Source organism: Scyliorhinus canicula, chromosome 16 (assembly GCF_902713615.1).
Source record: "Scyliorhinus canicula chromosome 16, sScyCan1.1, whole genome shotgun sequence".
Taxonomy (NCBI): Eukaryota; Metazoa; Chordata; class Chondrichthyes; order Carcharhiniformes; family Scyliorhinidae; genus Scyliorhinus; species Scyliorhinus canicula.
The window spans coordinates 26,870,363-26,890,506 of NC_052161.1; the positions used below are offsets into that span (position 1 = coordinate 26,870,363).

The following is a 20,144-nucleotide window of genomic DNA, read 5'->3' on the forward strand; positions in this document are numbered from 1 at the left end:
ATGATAAAAAACCTATGGAATTCTCTACCACAGGAGGCTGTGGAGGCCAGGTCACTGAATGTGTTCAAGAAAGAGAGAGGTAATTTCTTTTAGATTTTAATGACGTCAAGGGGTATGGGGAGAAAGCGGGAACATGGCACAAAGATAGAGGATCAGCCATGATCATATTGAATGGTGGAGCAGGCTCGTAGGGCCGAATAACCCACTCCTGCTCCTAGTTTCTATAAGATTTGATGATCTGAAACACATTAGGCAGGATAAAACACCATCTCACCCTTTTGTTCTTAGTTCTCCCTGGGCAATAGTACACTCTTTATTGTCTAATATTAGAAGCTATACGACCACTCTTGCACATCACAGTCTGCTTAAAGAAAGGATCTTATCACATGTCCCTTTTTTGCACACACATCCCTAATACTCCTCTTTCACTTTAACAGGATGCTATTGTGTTACCTCCTATATTGTACTCCATTATCGGCTGGTAGATAATTACCTCCTTTCACAGGTTAGCAGTAGCAAAAGCAATGTGTGCAGAATGCATAAAGAAGTTATAGATTCAGAGGGGACAGCTTCAAACCAAGGACTTATCTGTATTAGAAGCAGTTTATGAAGCTGATTGAGTTCAATGGGAGAAGGCATGGTCAGGAGCACAATGCCGGAACCAAATTAATGACTACTGAATGATACAGTCACTAGTGTAATGTTTACCTATTATTCCGAGAGATACACTACAATATCAGGGAGAGATATTCTGAGGATGAGGAGAATGAGAGTTGGATTCTCACCTTCTTTATTGGCCATGAGGATGATCAGGATGAGGAGGTTGATGTTGAGAAGTGAGAGAAAGGCGCTATCACACTCTTTCATATGTCCCTGGGTCTGTTCTATGCTCCTTTGTCACAAACTCAACACTGTCAACTTTTCACTTCAAACCACCATCTCGGATATATTCACTCAAGAAGGTGTGTGTGTGTATCTGTCTGTGTATTTGTGTGTTATGTGTGTTGTCATGGGCCAGGGTTTAGAGAGCCCCAAAGTGTATAATGGAGTTCATCTGACCCACAACTTTTAATAGATGGTGGTATGGGGAGCACACGGCCCACTCTACAGGTGTGGTACTGCAGAAATGGAAAAGTATTTTTTAAAGCAAAACAATGTTTATTCTATGAACTCAAGTTAACCTTTTTAAAACATACAGTGAACATCTTAGCAACCATCAATTCAAATACAACCCCCAAAGAATACAACACTAAATAATCCTTAATAACTTCCCAAACAACATCCGGAAGACAAAAGAAACACCTTTTAACCAAAGTACATTAGATTTACATTCACTACGGAGAACATTTAGAATTCTGAAGTCACCAAATGATCAAGAGATAGTCTTTTAATAGCAGAGAGAACAGCAGTACAGCTGCTTTGTCTGGCTTCAGCTCCAACTCTGAAAACGAACACACCCTGCAGCAAACACCTAAATCGAAAGTAAAAAGCTGACAGACAGCCCAGCTCCACCCACACTCTGACATCACTGCAGTAATATGAGCAGCCAACATTTCTTAAAGCAAAATTCTCATGACACCTCCCCCCAAGAAAAAAAATAAACCAGTAACTTCAAGATGGTTTCATTTTTCATCTTTTCACTATCCTTTAAGAAATGCACGCAGTAAATTTACTTTTTTATTTTAAAAAATCAACACAGGCAAACAGGTATAATAATATAGTCCTTTTTTTCCTTCTTCCTCCAACTGGAATCCATCTAGATTGACAATCTCTTTGAACAACAAGGTCTCTGCACGATCCATCCATTTCTCTATGCCTCAGCATTTCTCTTTAAAGTCAGATACTTTAGTTCAATCTGATCACAGAGTCCCTTGTAATTCTCCTGCACATGAGCATTGGTTATCACAGCTTTCAGGCAGTCAAATGCCTGTTGAAAGTCCGCTGTCCACTGAAATTTTAGTCGTTTCTTCAGCAAGTCCATCAGTGGAGCAACCGCAACCACATAAAACATTTTCACAAATGTTCGATCAAATCCACTCATGCCAAGAAATCGCATTATTTCCCATTGTATTGAGGGTATCGAAAACTCCTCAATAACTGTTGTCTTCACATCCCGTGTGACCATTCGATCCTGTCGATTTGTATGGCTAAGGAAAGCTTTTCCAAATTCATTTTTGGCTAGGTTTATCACCAAACCTGCCTCCTGAAGTTGATCGAATAACTCCATCAGATGTTTTAAATGTTCATTCCATGTCTGGCTGAAAATTACCAGATCGTCTATGTATACCGCACAGTTGGGTAATCCTGAAATGACTTTGTTAGTTAACCGTTGAAATGTGGCTGGGGTGTTTTTCATGCCAAATGGCATAACTTTGAATTGGTATATACCATCTGGAGTCACAAAAGCTGAAATCTCCTTCACCCTTTCAGATAAAGGTACCTGCCAGCAACCTTTAATTCAATCCAGTTTGTAAATAAAAGCTGATTGTCCCACTTTCGCAATGCAATCCTGCAAACGTGGGATATGATAAGAGCCCATTCTTGTAACTGCATTAACCTTTCTACAGTCCACACACAACCGTTGGGTACCATCTGGTTTAGGCACCATCACTATGGGTGAGCTCTATTGGCTGCAACCCACTTCAATTATGCCTTTTTAAGCATACTCTCAATCTCTTTGTTAACCTGTGCCAATTTTAAAGGGTTAAGTCTATATGGATTATGTTTAATTGGAACAACCTTTCCCACATCTACATCATGTATAGCCATTTTAGTACTTCCCAATTTATCTCCACAAACTTGCCCATGTGATATCAATAACTCTTTCAGGTCAGTTCATTTTTCCTCTGGAAGGTAACTCAACAATTTATCTCAATTTTTAAGAACATCCTCGTTTTCCAATTTAATTTGAGGTATGTCAAATTCCAAGTCATCTAGATTTGGTTCATCACTTTGAGTTAGAATCTCCTCCTTTTTCTCTCCTTCCCTTTCAAAGTACCTTTTAAGCATATTCACATGACACACTCGGTGAGTCTTCCTTCTATCTGGTGTTTTTAACCACATAATTCACCTCACTTAATTTCCTTTCAATCTGATAAGGTCCACAAAACCTTGCTTTTAAAGGTTCACCTACTACTGGTAACAATACTAAAACTTTATCTCCACAGGCAAAACTACAAACATTGGATTTCTTGTCCGCTACCCGTTTCATCACATTTTGTGCAACTTTTAAATGTTGTCTGGCCAATTCACCTGCTCTATTTAATCGTTTCCTAAAATTTGACATGTAATCCAATAATGTAATCTCCAATTTCTCACTCACTAATTTTTCCTTAATCAATTTAAGTGGTCCTCTTACCTCATGACCAAAAATTAGTTCAAAAGAACTAAATTTGGTTGACTCATTAGGTGCATCCCTAATTGCAAACAGTACGAGTGGAATTCCTTTATCCCAATCCTCCGGATAATCGTGACAATAAGCCCTCAACATTGTCTTTAATGTCTGATGCCACCTTTCTAATGCTCCCTGCGATTCTGGATGTTATGCACTTGATTTAAATTATTTTATTCCAAAGCTATCCATAACTTCTTTGAATAACCTTGAGGTAAAGTTTGATCCTTGATCCGATTTCTGTGGGTAGTCCATATCTAGTAAAGAATTTAAGTAACTCCTCCACATTGTTTTTAGCTGTAATATTACATATTGGAATTGCCTCTGGAAACCTCTTAGACACATCCATTATGGTCAAACGATATTGATTCCCGCTTTTTGTTTTAGGAAGCAGTCCTACGCAATCAATTAGGACCCGTGTAAAAGGTTCCTCAAATGCTGGAGTGGATATTAAGCGCGTTGGTTTTATCACTGCTTGAGGTTTCCCTATCACTTGACATGTGTGACATGATTGACAAAATGTAACTACACCTTTATGTAGTCCAGGCAAATAAAAATGTTTCTGGATTTTAGCTTGAGTTTTCCTTATTCCCAAATGACCTCCCACTGGTACCTCGTGTGCAACTCGCAACACCTCCTTTCTATACCCCACCGGCAATACTACTTGATGAACTTCTGCCCACTTTTCATCCGCCTGCATATGTAAAGGTCTCCATTTTCTCATCAAGACATCACTTTTACGGTAATAACACTCTGGTATATGCTCAGATTCCTCTTCCGTGTATGCTTTCTGATACATCTGTTTTATTTGTATGTCTTTTTGTTGTAACTCTGCCAATTTTTCTGAACTAAAAATATCCGCATCACCCTCCACCTGTTCTTATTTTTCAACCATCTGATCAAAAATCGTTTCTGATAATTGCACTTCAACTTTATTTTCACTCTGATTTCTCCTCTTGTCTTAACCTGTGACTTTGCGACCTTGTTACTGCACAATCCGGAAAAGTCCCAGGATATTCATCCTTCAACACTTCAGTTGTCTGATTTTCCACTGGCTTATCAACCACCGTAGGTATCACCCACCTGCGATCCAGCTATATCATTACCCAAGATAAACTGTATTGCTGGACAAGATAGTTTCTCTATTACTCCTACTACCACTTCACCACTCTTCACTGGACTTTCATTCCTTACCTTATATAATGGAACACTACTCCTCTCACCCTGAATTCCACATATTACCACCTTTTCTGGCAACATTCTTCCCAAACTACATAACTCCTCATCTCTTACCATTAGAGATTGACTAGCTCCCGTATCACTTAAAATTGTGACTTCTTTACCTGCTCCTCCTGATACACATGAGTAAACTTTACCCACACAAGTAAATTCTTTAAAGAGATCTGGCACCTTCTGATCAATCACCTCTTGATCAGGCTGGACAATCTTTTGCACCTCCTTCGCTTCACTTGAACTTTCCTTTACCACTTTAACAAACCCCACTGTCTTCTACCGTTTTACCACATCAGCCTTCCCAGTGCTTTTCTTCAACCACCAACACTGTGACTTTACATGGCCTAGTTTATTACAGTGAAAACATTTGAAACATTTTCATGTCTCTTCCACCCTCCTGGATTTCTTTTTTAATCTGAGGTACACTCTCCTTATTATCTCCCATCAGATCATCTTTCCTTTTACAACTTGAGTATTTCTCATGTCCCCAGTTTCTATCCCTCACAGGCTGAAACTGATGTCGGAAACCAAGCTTTGATTTATGAACTAATTCATAATCGTCTGCCATTTCTTCTGCTAACCTCGCAGTTTTAACCCTCTGTTCTTCCACATGAGTTCTCACTACATCAGGTATTGAATTTTTAAACTCCTCCAAAAGCACAATTTCTCTGAGAGCTTCATACGTTTGGTCTATTTTCAAAGCCCTTATCCACCTATCAAAATTACTGTTTGAGCCTTTCAAACTCCATGTATATTTTACCAAATTCTTTCCTTAAATTTCTAAACCTTTGTCTGTAGGCTTCAGACACTAATTCATATGCACCTCAGATGGATTTTTTCACCTCCTCATACGTCCCAGATACCTCCTCCGGCAGTAATGCAAACACTTCACTAGCCTTACCTACCAGCTTTGTTTGAATCAGTAATACCCACATGTCCTGTGGCCATTTCATTTGTTTAGCTACCTTCTCAAATGAAAAGAAAAAGGCTACTACCTCCTTCTTGTCAAACCTTGGCAATGCTTGGACATATTTGAATAGATTCCCACCAAACCTTTGACTTTGATGCTCTTTCTCACTATCCTCAAACTGTACATTTCCCTTTACGTCTGCCAATTTTAACTGACTGTCATGTTTCATGGCCATTTTCTGAAGTTCAAACTCTCTCTCTTTATCCTTTTCCCTGATCTGTATCTCCCTTTCTCTTTCTTTTTGTTCTAGGGCTATTCTTTCTTTTCTCCTTTCTTCTCTCTCCTTTTCTTTTCCCTCTCTCTCTTTTTCCTTTCTATCTCTTTCTTTTTCCACCCTCTCTTTTTCTTTTGCCGCTCTCTCTCTTTCTTTTTCCTCTCTTTCGTATTCAAGCTGCTTTAATTCTCTCTCATGTTCCATTTGTTTAATTTTGTAACTGAATGGAAGATTTCGACCAATATGTATGTCTTTGTTTGTGAGTGTGTATGTTTGCATGTGTGTTCTGTTTGTGTGTGTGTGTTCTGTTTGTATTCTGTTTTTGTCTGTGTTCTGCTTGTGTTTGTGTGTTCTGATTGTGTGTGTGTTCTGATTGTGTGTGTTCTGTTTGTGTGTTTTGTTTGTGTGTGTGTATTCTGTTTGTGTGTGTGTTTGGTTTGTGTTAGTGTTCAGTTTGTGTTTATGTGTTCTGTTTGTGAGTGTGTATTCTGTTTGTGAGTGTGTGTTCTGTTTGTGAGTGTGTGTTTGGTTTGTATGTGTGTGTTTGGTTTGTGTGTGTGTTTGGTTTGCGTGTGTGTTTGGTTTGTGAGTGTGTTTGGTTTGTGTGTGCTTTCAATTGGTGTTTGTGTGTTCTGTTTGTGTGTGTTCTATTTATGTGTGTGTGTTCTATTTATGTGTGTGTTTCCTGTTTGTGTGTTCTATTTGTGCGTGTGTTCTATTTGTGTGTGCTTTCAATTTGTGTGTGCTTTCAATTTGTGTTTGTGTGTTCTGTTTGTATTTGTGTTTGGTATGTATGTGTGTTAGGTTTGTGGTTGTGTGTTCTGTTTGGGTGTATGTTCAGTTTGTGTTTGTGTGTTCAGTTTGTGTTTGTGTGTTCAGTTTGTGTTTGTGTGTTCTATTTGTGTGTGTTCTGTTTGTGTGTGTGTTCAGTTTGTGTTTGTGTGTTCTATTTGCATGTGTTTGTGTACGTGTTTGTATGTTCTGTTTCTGTGTTTGTGTTTGTGGGTGGGTGCTTGTGCTTGTGAGTGAGTGCGTATGTGTGTGTTTGTGAGTGTGATTGTATATTCTTCCCAATCGTGGTTAAGGTGAAGGTTACCCATGGCTTTGGAGCTAGGATGCCCAGAGATCAGATGAAAGGAAGGATGTTTCAGGAATATCAGACTCAGGGATTATTCTTTGAGGAAATGCATCAAGTAACAGTTTTGAATGCAGCATCTACACTCATGGTGACACGAGGAAGCTGCTTCTGTGCTGCAGAAATAAATAGATATATTGGTTTCTTTGGAATTTGTCTTGGATTTCCACTTAACAGGGGATAGTCAGTGCCTCCTCCACAGAGGCACAGACTAGCTTGACTAATAAAAGGCTACAGATAGACAATACCTTGTGTATCCTGCTGCTCAGGATGCAGAATGTTTTCTCTCAGGGCCTTCATGATCAGATTGAGAATCTTAGATCCCACTTGTGACAAAAGTCATAGCTTCAAAACCCACTCCAGATGTTTGGGTACACGATGTACACATTCAGGATCGCACTGTGAGAGATCATTCTCTTGGACAAGACACTAAAACAAGGCTGGGCCTTCCATCTCAGGTGGGTGCATCAGGTACCAGAGCCCGATTTGAAAGCAAGGAAGATTCCCTTGCTATGTTGTACAACATTCATCCTTCAACCCCATACCACAATCAGATTATCTGCTCATTTACCTCATTCCTGTTTCTGTGACCCAATTGTGCTCAAGCTGGCTGCCATGTTGCACAAGCAACAACTACACTTCAAAAGCTATCAATCCACTGTGAAGAGCTTTTGAATGTCATTGGGTCCGTGTCAGACACTCTATAAATGCAAGTCCTTTCTTCCTTTGATAACTATCATTAAACAAACTCTTCTTATGTGATCAGTGATCAGCAGCTGAGTAGAATAACATTAGGTTGGAGAAACTTGTCTGAAGCTACTGTCCGTTAGGCAGGCAAGAAATACCAGGCCTCCAGCATCCCAAACTCATGCTTCAGAGATATTTTTCCTGTATCAGGTTGCAACTATAGTTATGTTAATCTCCTCCATTAACACTTTGGAAGTGATTTAACTCACAAAAAAAAGGTCCATTTTGGGCACGTAGAGCAGGGTTTTTCTCAGCTCTTGCGCCACCAAGACTGATCTCTCTATCAAACACGACTCTCACTTTTTCTCGCTTCAGTCGGGAACGCCTCACCGAAGTGGCACTTACCTCATTTCCTGCACTGACGACTCAGCGTGTCAGTGCAGGAAGAGATTGGGGCGCCATTTTTAAATGCTGCTCTGATCTTTCAACCACCCTTGGACATCCCACCATTGCCTCCAGATCCCACCCCCCCCCTCCCACTGGCCCAACCTACCTCTTAGGGATCCTCAAGCCTCCCCCCTCACCCCGACAAGTAGCATTAGCAGCAGGTAGCAGCAGAATGGTCTGGTGTTTTAATGTTCTAGGATGTGTAATAAATTTGGTTTATACTCTGTCGGTGGCTTAAGGCAGCAGTGACTGGGCAGCATGGTGGCCTAGTGGTTAGCACAACCGCCTCACGGCGCTGAGGTCCCAGGTTCGATCCCGGCTCTGGGTCACTGTCCGTGTGGAGTTTGCACATTCTCCCCGTGTCTGCGTGGGTTTCGCCCCCACAACCCAAAAATGTGCAGAGTAGGTGGATTGGCCACGCTAAATTGCCCCTTAATTGGAAAAAATAATTGGCTAATCTAAATTTAAAAAAAAGGCAGCAGTGACGAAGATAGACTGTGTAAATGATAACAGACATCTTCAGTAATCAGGTGTATTTAGATGCTCCTTGTAGCAGTTACTGAGGAGTCCTTGAATGGTGGCTATTGTGATTCTTTCCTTCACATACTTCTGCACCCAAAGGAACACCAGGAAAATGTCCAAGTCGAGGCCTTTTTTGGATACTGATGCTTGCTTCAAGGTCAAATGCCCTTTAAGGTCCTGATGCTTCTCTCAATCAATCGTATTGTAATGGTCGCTATCATGGCTGAACTCTTAGTGGTATCTTTCAAGGCAGGATTATGCCTTGTTATAACCAAGGCATTCATTGACATGACTCTCTTCCTTGATGTGCTCAAGGAGGACAGAATTCTGAAGGACAAATGAACACTGAAACTCTCCAGCAAACTTTACTGTGTATGACAATTTCCACGCTGCCACATACAATTTGTCCATTCAGGCAGTTGAACCACTTCATGGTGAGGAAGTTGAATGTAGAGAATTGTTGATTGGTCATGCTAAATTTTCCCCTAGTGTCCAAAGATGCACATGTTAGGTGGGGTTATAGGGTTATGGGAATAGGGTGGGTGAATGGGTCAGAGGGTCGGTGCGGACTCAATGGGCTGAATGGTCTACTTCTGCACTAGGAATTCTCTGGTGTTTTTGGTTCTAATAAATGCTAATTTGGTAGTTGCAGACATGGCAAACACTAACAGGAAGTGTTGAGAAGTTGTGGAAATTTGTTTGGAACAATTCTGATCCAGATAATTAGAAGAAGCTCCCATCCAATGTGGAGGCCATTACTTCTTGATCCAATTTTTCTCGAAAGACACACTGAAAATGAATCAAAATCTCAGGGTTGCCAAATTAATGTGAATGCATGACGAAGACTAATCTCCTTGCCAATCTGACTTGCAAATAAAATAAACATTAAACAAATTATGTTTTCTTTGCATAAAAGCAAAATACTGAGGAGGCTGGAAAGCTAAAGTAAAAACAGAAAATGCTAGAAAAGCTCAGCAAGTCTGGCAGTATCTGAGGAGAGAGACACAGAGTGAACGTTTGGAGGTCGTCTGATGTGGACTCGAAACGTTAGCCATGTTTACCTTGCAGTTCCTTTGCAAAATTATACATTGTTGCTCACTTTTAATTAAAGTACTTGAATATTATATTATGCGGAACATTTTGCAATACACTCTTCCTAAATGAGACAGAGCAGTAACAAGAAGGTAATTTAAGAAGGTTTCAAAGCATTTTTCACGAACCATTGTTGTCGTAGGAATTTTCTAGCCAAGCGGGATAGTTGTCCTCGTCAAATCCTGCAGGATCTTCCCCTAGGATTGGATCACACTTAAATATTATCTTTGCAATATTGTGAGTTCAAACATATCAATAAATCAAAATGCAGTGCAAAACTATTTCTGTCTTTGTCTCTGACAGTTTTCTGGTCCCACATGGATTTATGTTATCAGTAATCCTGGAAAATTTGTTATAAGAATTAGTTGTCATTCCATGAAGCCACTCGACTGGGCATGCTGTTAACAGGCAGGGAGGCTTCATTTTTGAGGTCCAGCTATAACATTGATTTTGGTTTTGTAGGTATTTGAAGGTATTAAAAGAATGTGTTCCGCTGAGCTGTGCATTTGTCCATTTTGCCAGTGTACAATTTCCATCACTTGATTTTCAAGACTTTACACTCCTTTTGTGGAGAATGTGATTCCCGCTGGTTTTACAGTTCCACAGATGCCAGAAATCATCTGGTATTTTGGCCAAAATAGTTTTGACAGTCAGCGCTATTAGGCCATTCAACCAGAGGAAACCACAGCTGTGCCTAATCCCATCATCATTTGACATTCACATACATAGAACTTCCAACAAAAAAATTCCTAGTGCATGTTCAGGAGTTGAATTTTTTCTTTTCCTTCCCATAGCCCAAGGACATTGGGACAATTATTTCAATTTTACTATTTACCCAGCTGAGATTAGCTAACTAAACACAGACTGGGGATTAGATCAAGGCTCATTACTTCTCTGTAACTTGTTTTTTTATTAAGAGAAACCCCTGCAGCCTGATCAGCAGATGCTTAGCTGATTTAATATTTTCGTTTTGTTTTCGATATCGGCTTAAAGGTAACTGTTAACTCAATGTCACGAACTGAACTATTTCAGACTGATTTATGGGTAACTTTGTTCTCAAATGTTGTGGTCCTGTCCCCTTACGAGAAGTGATGTAACACCTAAACAATGCAATGACCCTCCCTGCCCCCCACCCTTTCCACTTGCATGCTGTAATATTTTGATAGACATTCTCAAAATTCATGAACGTCATCACGGTAAATCGATATATAGGCACTAGAGAGAAAATATTAGCAACATGTTTGATGTTCATATTTTTGACAATATAAAATTGTACTTGATGGTTTTATCTCTTAACAAACTACAGTAGTAGGGAGCCTCAAAACCTTGATGGTCTGGTGCTTGGTGTCCATTGGCATTTTGACAGTCACAGTGGTGCAGAACAGTTCTTATGGGAGGAATTTTCATGGCCCCTCCGGAGTGGGTTTTAGGTGAGAAGGGAGTAAACTCAGATATCCTGGCATCAGGTCAGTGGCCTGATGCCTTCCTGCCTCCAGTCAATCTGCCCGGAGATAGGTCATCACTGGCATTGACTACAAGCCCACCAGTGTTTACCTACCCAGGGGTGTCACCTACCCAACAGTTCTTTCCTCCCCCCCTCCCCCCCCCGAGTACCCAATTCTTTTTTTACCCAATTAAGGGGCAATTTAGCGTGGCCAATCCACCTACCGTGCACATCTTTGGGTTGTGGAGATGAGACCCACACAAAAACGGGAAGAACGTGCAAACTCCCCACAGGCAATGAATCAAACCCGGCGCTGTGAGGCAGCAGTGCTAACCACTGTGCCACCGGTGCCGCCCTGTCACCCACCCAACAGTAACCATAAGTCTTGCAGTGGCTACAAGCCTGGCAGTGACTAGAAGTCTGGCGGTGACTCTATGCCCAGCAGCAGTAACTGGAATGTGCCCGCTGTCCCACATTATCCCGATGCCTCAGAGCTGGCCTGTTAATATGTCATCTCTGGGAACATCTTCCAGGCATGTGCATTGACCGTGACCTGGAAAAGGTACTGGGCCGCCAATCATATTTAAAGAGCTCTAAGTTCTGTTTGGTGTTCATGATTTTTTTCTCAGCATCCAACATGAGCAGAAAGTCATTCCAGTGGTTAAGAGGATCCAAAAGAATCAGGCAAGAATTCAACCTCTGAAACAATCAGGTGAGATTCTCCTCTTGCCCAAAATGGGCTGCTTGCTATCTCCTCACAGAAAGATGCTCCATCCATCTACATTAACACACAGCAGTCAAGGGCAGCACGGTGGCCTAGTGGTTAGCACAACCGCCTCACGGCGCTGAGGTCCCAGGTTCGATCCCGGCTCTGGGTCACTGTCCGTGTGGAGTTTGCACGTTCTCCCCATGTCTGCGTGGGTTTCGCCCCCACAACCCAAAAATGTGCAAAGTAGGTGGATTGGCCACGCTAAATTGCCCCTTAATTGGAAAAAAATAATTGGCTAATCTAAATTTATAAAAAAAAACACACAGCAGTCACTGGCCTTACTGCCTCCATCTGATTGTTTTTCCATTAGTCCAGACTTTTGCATCTTGACCTTATTTCACTACAAATATAAATACTAACAGCAAATTCAGAAACCAAGCACAGCGTTATCAAACAGCTTAATTTAATTTATACCTAACAGTTTACGGATCTCATTATGAATCACGCTTGTTCAAGCCTTTAGAAATGTCTTGTGCACCTTTATCTCTCTGACTGCCACCAATAAATTGGGTCTTCAGTGGTTGTGAATTGGGAGGTGGAAGCCAGCTCAGCTTCTATTAAGGACACTTCAGCTGGCTGTTTAGGGTTTCCACAGATACTGGCAGAATAGGCTGGTGGGCAGCATGGAATACTGACATCCTGAGAGATTACTGCAGCTGGCTCGCCCTTGGGATTAAAGCCATTCTCCTGGCACTTCTTTAACACTCCTGTAGTCTGTGGGAGAAACACTCAAGAATGGATCACCAGTTTCAACTAATTCGATTCACTCAACGCAATATCAAGAAACAGCTGAGTGTACTGGATACAGCAAAGGGTATGGGCCCTGATAAAACCATGGCTGTGGTGCTGACCCAGTATAAATATAACACTGGCATTTACCAAAGAAAAAGCAGGACAAATTCAGTCCACCAATTACTGCCCCATCAACCGACTCTCAAACATTAGTGGTTTACAATTAAAGAATTAAGTAGTATAAGGTACTTGGGAAATCCACTCGCAGAAGTCCCCAAAGCTAATTGGCTGCCAATCTATGCTCCCATATCAACCATAAGGAGAGTTTCCATGAGGATTGGGGCAATTATTGGGTTGATGTAGTTGACTGCCTATGTTAGCCACAGTGTTCTCTTGTCTATTGGTTGACAGAATTGACTGTTCTGTCTATGTTGGACGCCGTGCTCTTTTGTCTCTGACACAAGATGGATCTGGACTCATTCCTGTTCTGAAACACTGTGCACCAAGTTGATTGATAGTTGTCAGCATTGTTTGGTGTAAGCCTATCAGTCTTTTTCAGTAGATTGAGTCCTCGGAGTCAGCACCTGACTGGAGTCTTGTGGAGGTGACGGGGTGCTTGATCATCAGCTGATGAGTCAGTGAGCCCTTATCATTACCTTGCTTAGGGGAGATCCACATCATATGCCAATCAGGAACTTCACAGGACAGTAGCAGGCCTTCCACTGGTATCAAGGACCCAGGGGCAGAAGTCCTATCACCCGAGAGCTGCTGAAAAATCATGGGCCCATAGCTCTTTTGCTGCTGGTGTGACAACACTCAAGAAATTTGACACCATCCAGGACACTTGATTGGTGCCTCTTCCACAAACATTCACTCCCTCTACCACTTACTCACAATGGGAGCAGTGTGAGCCGTCTGTAAGTTGTACTGCAGGAACTCACCGAGGCTCCTTCAGACAGCACCTTCCAAACACATGACCACTACCATCTGGCAGGACAAAGGCAGCAGATACATAGAAACACCACCATTTAGACCCTGATAACACCCTGGCTGTAGTGCTGTCCTGGTATAAATACAACACTGGCATTTACAAGCGACCCACCGTTCTGACTTGAGAATATATCACCGTTCGTTCACTGTCGCAGGGTCAAAATCCTGGATCTCCCTCCCTAACCGTACTGTGGGTGTACCTACACCTCATGGACTGTAGAGGTTTACGAATGCAGCTCACCACCACTTTCTCAAGGGCAATTATGGATGGACAACAAATGCTAAACCTAGTCAGTGATGCCCTCATCCCAAGAAAGATTTTTTTAAAAAAATAAATAAAATGTGAGTGGAGAGAGGGAGGTGTCTGGTGAAAGCAGCTGCAGTTTGCTGTGCTGAGATAGGAGGAAACAAGAGAATAAGGTGTGATGGGTTTGCACGTCCTCCCCGTGTGTGCGTGGGTTTCCTCCGGGTGCTCCGGTTTCCTCCCACAGTCCAAAGATGTGCGGGTTAGGTGGATTGGCCATGCTAAATTGCCCGTAGTGTAAGGTTAATGGGGGGATTGTTGGGTTACGGGTATACGGGTTACGTGGGTTTAAGTAGGGTGATCATTGCTCGGCACAACATCGAGGGCCGAAGGGCCTGTTCTGTGCTGTACTGTTCTATGTTCTATGAAACTGAGTGACATCTCCTCCAGCATTGCAAGTCATCGCAGCCATTATTCTTCTGTTGCCCATGATGGTAAACATGCTTTATTCAAGTGGGGAGAAGAAGTAAAGGCAGGCTCAACCTCCTCTGGCTTTGTGCTGCCTGGAGCTGTGGGCAGCCTTTCCCTGCAAGCAAGAAGGGAATGTGTTAGTCCCAGTTTTGGGGGATGTTTAGATAATGTGCCTCTCGTGGAGAAATAACTGTATGGCTGTTGTGAGGTATGGGAAGTGAGAGTTGCTATAGTGATAAGTGTATGAATCTTAGCAGGTGGAGGGAAGTGTGGTGGAATGATTGTAGGAGAATGAAGGGAAGCAGATGAGGGCGGCGCGGTGGCATGTGGTGAGCACTGCTGTCTCACAGCCTCAGGGATTCTGGACTGGGTGGCTGTGTGGAGCTTGCAAGTTCCCCTTGTCTGCATGGGTTTCTTCCAGGTGCTTCAGTTTCTTCCCACAGTCCATCGATGTGCAAGCTGGGAGGAACGGCCGTGCTAAATTGTCTCATGGTGTCCAAAGATGTGTGGGTTATGTCCTGAGAGCTGAGCTCCTGCTGTTGACCACCCTCGGGATGTCTTCCCATTTGTAATGAAGGTGTGGGATGGAGGGTGTTCTGCTCATCCTCATGTCTACTTTCTGCATCCAGGGACTCTAAGGCAGATGCAGAACACTATGGTGCCCTCTCAGGATTTATTTCTCTGTAAAACAAATACATCCCATGTTGCTTGCACCGTTCCTTTAAGAGGTGCTGGCTATCTTTAAGTAGCATCAGATATACCCAGTTTCCATCCGCCAAATAGGCGTGCAGCTATGAGGAGCATGGGCAGTGCTGCCAATAGACTTCAGTCATGACAATCAGCAGGAAGCAGCAAGAGTCCATTGTGCTTGGGACAACAGTAACAGCCAGGGAGCATTGACACACCAGCCCCAGCTCACTCATTTCTGGGCACGATCAAATTCCTAAGCCGCTGTGATTAAAGGAAATTCTAGTCAGGGTGTGACTGAAGCACAGTCGGGTGGCATTCGATGTGAAGTCCACTTTGTCTGAAACTGCTTGAAATTATTTGAGGGCAGCTGAAGGGACTTATCAACAGTTTCGGGGAGAGGGTTGGACAGTCTGTCTGCAGTTCCCGTCTAAAAGTAACCTAATCTCTTATTTCTTTCTTCAAACTTCTCTTTTTACAAAACCTCTGAACCTAATTCCATGGCTTGTGTTATTAGTTATCCTCAACATAGTCCTATCATTAAATAATTGAATCCATACAACGAGCTTGTATTTATTGTTGAAATGAGTCATACTAATTGAAATGTTATGTCCGCTGCTTATAACAGACTGCCTAATGCGCTGTGCATATAATCATTGTGAATTACCTATTGAAGCGTATTTGTGTACGGGACTGTGTATCATATTGCTTCAACGTTTTGTATTTCCAGCTTTTGTCATTTCTCATGACTAGGAATTTCCACACATAAATTGAGAAATACATGGCCTAAACTTGCTTGGTAGAGTAGGTTTCATTGAATAATAGGTTGGAACTGTGGATGTGTCCCAACAAAAACAATGAAGGAGCAGTGGGGGCGGGGGGGGGGGGGGGGGGGGGGGGACACACTTGCCAATAGACTATTTGCTGATGCTTAGTTTGGGCCTACCAGAACCACCTGATTGAGACATGGAGGCCTACCCTCCAACATTTACTGCCAATGGGGACAATAGCAGAAATGTTGTGGGAACACCATTAGCTCCCCTCCAAGTCACAGTGTCCTGACTTGGATATTTATTGCCATCTCCTCATCATAGTTGAGTCAATATCTTGGAATTCCCTGTCTAATAGCTTTGTGGAAGCTATGTTATCATCAAAAGGAATGCATTGGTTGAAGGGAAAATCCTATCAGTTCCTTCTCAGGGCAACTAGGGATAAAGAATAGAAGCAGATCTGGTCAGAGTCACCCAAAGTCCCAAGAATTTTCTTTTCAATCTTGGCATATGTTGATTTATTCTTTGCGCTAACTGACAAACATTATGGTTGGCAATAACAGTACGGTTTACCATAATATACTCTTCAGAACATCTGGACTGGCAGTATTGACCAAGAATTAGAGCAATGTTCACTAATGTTGAAACAGTGCATCGGCCAAGGACTTTGCCAGTTACTTCCTGTTGGCCAAGCAGATCTGTATATTCAGAAATTGGGTATTTTAAAATTAAAGAAAATATTTTCATTGAATTTGATAGAATTTACAGTGCAGAAAGAGGCCATTCGGCCCATCGAGTCTGCACCGGCCCTAGGAAAGAGCACCCCACTTAAGTCCACACTTTCACCTTATCCCATAACCAAGTAACCCCACCCAACCTTTTTTGTTTGGACATTAAGGGCAATTTAGCCTAGCCAATCCACCTAACCCGCACATCTTTGGACTGTGGGAGGAAACCGGAGTACCCGGAGGAAACCCACGTAACCACGGGGAGAACATGCAGACTCCGCACAGACAGTGACCCAAGTCGGGAATCGAACCTGGGACCCTGGAGCTGAGAAGCAACTGTGCTAACCACGCATGCTACCGTGCTGCCCTGTCATTGGTAAAATGAAGACTAGTCAGCAAGATTACATTAAAAAAAATAAAAAAATGTTTCTGTCTGCAATTGCTGAAAATGACACACCTGCAGTCCTGCCGCATTTAAATAAAACTGTTCCTGGGAGGAAAGCTTAGGAAGAAGATGGTGGTGGACAATTCAACAAACAAATGCAAGGTTCTGGAGAACAGTGCTTAATTCTGGCTTTAGTGCCACACCATTAAATACCAGAAAAAAAGGTCAATTACTCTCAACTTGTCTTATTTACTCAAAATACCCATATAAATATTTTAACCTGATGTTGTATTGTGCAGGAACTTACTGACGCTGCTGCTAATGAGGCAGCAAATTCACAGCCTCTAAAAAGATAGGTACCCTTTTAGAAGTGTTACGATCATGAGGTTTATAGGATTGTTAAGTTTTGGGACTGTGTCTTTGATTTAAATAAAAGGCTTGTGGCCTGATGACTGCCTGGTAACAAGCCTGGGTGGTTTGATGGTTAGAGGTTAAAGGAGACCCAGAGGTTTTCACTGGGAAGAAGAAGCAAAGACTTACACTTGGAGACAATGGCAGAAGCCTGTATATTAACAGAGGATAGACTGTATGCGCAAGATTTTCCATCCCTTCCCACCACCAAAGGTTACAGCATCCTCCCTCTCCTCGCCAGCCCAGCCAGTGAACAACATAAATGTCCATTGACTTTAGCAGAACCGGAAGATCCAACCGGGGGCCGATGGTGAGCCACTTCCATTCCCGGAAAACTTGCCGCAGGCTGGATGTGGGGCTTTGGCCTAAGTCTCCAGAGAAGTGTTGAGAATATTGGGTTGTTTACAGGTGTGTTTTGAACTGTCTATCATCCAAGATAAAAGAAAGTTGGGTTTCAAGGACAGCTAGTTCGCATTTCCACCTGGTTGCAGGCCCATGTGCTTCACATTGCCATAGAGATGGGCTTTGAAAAGGGAAGGGTCTACGGTAACCCAGAAAACTCACAGGCAGGGTTAATGTGCCAGGATCCGGGAGAGGGAGCGTAGCTTTAGGCAGGAAAAAAAAAGATTTTGTTCACCATGCAGGAATATGGTTGGTTTGAAAAGACCAAATTCATGAAGAGTTAAAAATAGGTTGGAAAATTTGCTTAGGTTGTGCGAGAGGGAGAATTTCCGGGGGAAGGAACCTCACTTTGAAAGATAATTCTGAGATTGCAAGTCCCCAGGTTGAAAAAGAGCTGAAGTAAACCATGGGGAGTGAAGAATTACTTTGGACTGATTTCAGGAGAATTGATTGTCTACTTAAAGGATTGTGTGAAGGAAAATACATGGAAGTGTGTTTATAGTTGTGCAAAAAGGAAAAAGGGAATGCTTTATTTGGAGTTTTACAGTATACGTTGCCGACAAAGATAGCGCTTAGTCAAAAGTGCTTTTAGTCTTCTGGTACAATAAAAGTCTTAAATCATGAAATCTTGTCATATCATCGTTTCAGCTATTAACTGGAAGCACAATTTTATTTTTAAAAGTTATCAGTCTCTATGGAGATTGTAACAAAATATTCACCTCAAGACCAGTTTTATATCTACTCACAGTAAAATTCCATTAAATTGCACTGAAACTTCCCGTCTATGTGTATGTTGCATTTCTGCTTTTCAACTCATTGCAAGTATTTTCCAAACAACCTACACTATACAATTTTAATGGAGAATTTTATTAACTACTCAACCAATTGTCAGTTTTTCATTAGACAAAATTTTAACTCTAATTATAATTGTACATATATTGCAATTTAAAAAGACACTTACCATTGTCACTATAGACTTTCTGCAGAGAAAAATGAAATAAAGTTACGTATGATTCTACAGCATTGCACAAAGGGGCATTCATGACTTTAAAAGCTATGTTTGGAAAAATTTCAGACAAGTTAAGTCGCTGGAACATTCCGCTGAGAAAACTCTGCTATTTAAGATAGTTTCCTGCTCCAATCTAAAATTATATTGACCACAGAATAAATTGCAGCACTGTGGATTTCTCCATTTGCCGTTTAAATGTCCTCACAGTGAATTGGAATTGCTGATGTAATGACATGATGGCATCACTTCACTGTGTCAACAATTGCACTGTTACGTGTTTGTCATTTGGTGAAGTGCTTGTAAACAAAGCCTCAGCACTGACAATGTCCCTTTAAGAAGAAAAATATTTTAATTAAAGGAGAAACTAATTTCTTTCTGTTACTTTTATATACATCGAATAATTACCTTGACCTTTTCTCAGCTGGTTCTAGTAAAGCTTGCCTCCGCGACATTACTTTTATTGCTTCAAATAAAAACAATATAATGGGGAATAGACTCGATGCGGGAACCATAAAAGCAGCATGACATCATTTACCTTGAACTCGGAGCAAGTAAATGATATCTTATAACCCAGAGGCCTAATGAAAAGAATAGGGAGTTTACTGAGCAGAGAAATCATGCGAAACTGGCTGGGAGAGTGAGCATTAATGCAAGTAGAGAGGAAAGACAGCAGCATAATGGAAAGGATGCTTCATCAATGGCCTTGTAGTGAATGGGTAGATTAAATTTTACAACAGGCACAATGTCTAGCTATACCATAGAAACTGGTATAGTTATGCGTAATCATTTTACTTGTGGTGTTGTGAATCACTAAAACAAGTTGCTGAGGCTACTGTTTTGCAGTTCTACTTTAATCCAAAAATATAAAGCAGTTATACGTGCTAAAGCTGTAAAGTGCTTACTTACAGAATACGACAATACCGCCAGCCAGATGAAAAAGCACCTGGGAGTTGACCAAGCTATTGCTTTTGGCATAGTTCAAAGATTTGGAGGTACTAATGCTTCACTCTGGACATTTGACTTTCTGCTATTTATATTACGACACATCGGCATAAGAGCAGGGTCATATGAACATGCTAGAAGTTATTAACCAGTCTTCAAACACAGATAATTTAAGGAGGCAAAAAACTTTTTGACATTGGTAACAGCAGCAAAAACAAAACCTTGAACATTTATATAGTAGAGTATATAAATGCAACGACTAAATAAAAGTTTATTTAGCGGAGCCACTTCTCAACATTCATCCTATTTGGGAATACACATCTAGGAATTGTTGCTTGATCATAGCTAAGAATGTAAGTAAAAGGACCTAGCCCATCTCTTTAAATCGGCATGACATGTTTTTAGTATGTAGACTAAGTGATTTATTTAACATGCTTTGTGAGGGCCACGAAGAATCCAGCACGAGTTG

General features: G+C 41.6%; 1 protein-coding gene across 1 annotated transcript in view; it reads right to left on the reverse strand.

Moving 5' to 3' along the window:
• LOC119950624 (hyaluronan-binding protein 2-like) overlaps nucleotides 1-19,772 on the reverse strand; it is a 61,759-nt gene extending 41,987 nt beyond the window's left edge. The window contains exons 1-3 of the mRNA XM_038773225.1: nucleotides 19,640-19,772; nucleotides 18,686-18,704; nucleotides 9,820-9,888 (exon numbers count right to left, since the gene is read on the reverse strand). Of these exons, the coding sequence (XP_038629153.1) occupies nucleotides 9,820-9,888; nucleotides 18,686-18,704; nucleotides 19,640-19,708 (157 nt within the window). The 5' untranslated portion in view covers nucleotides 19,709-19,772. The remainder of the gene's footprint in view (nucleotides 1-9,819; nucleotides 9,889-18,685; nucleotides 18,705-19,639) is intronic.
• Between the last annotated feature and the right edge of the window lie 372 nt (nucleotides 19,773-20,144).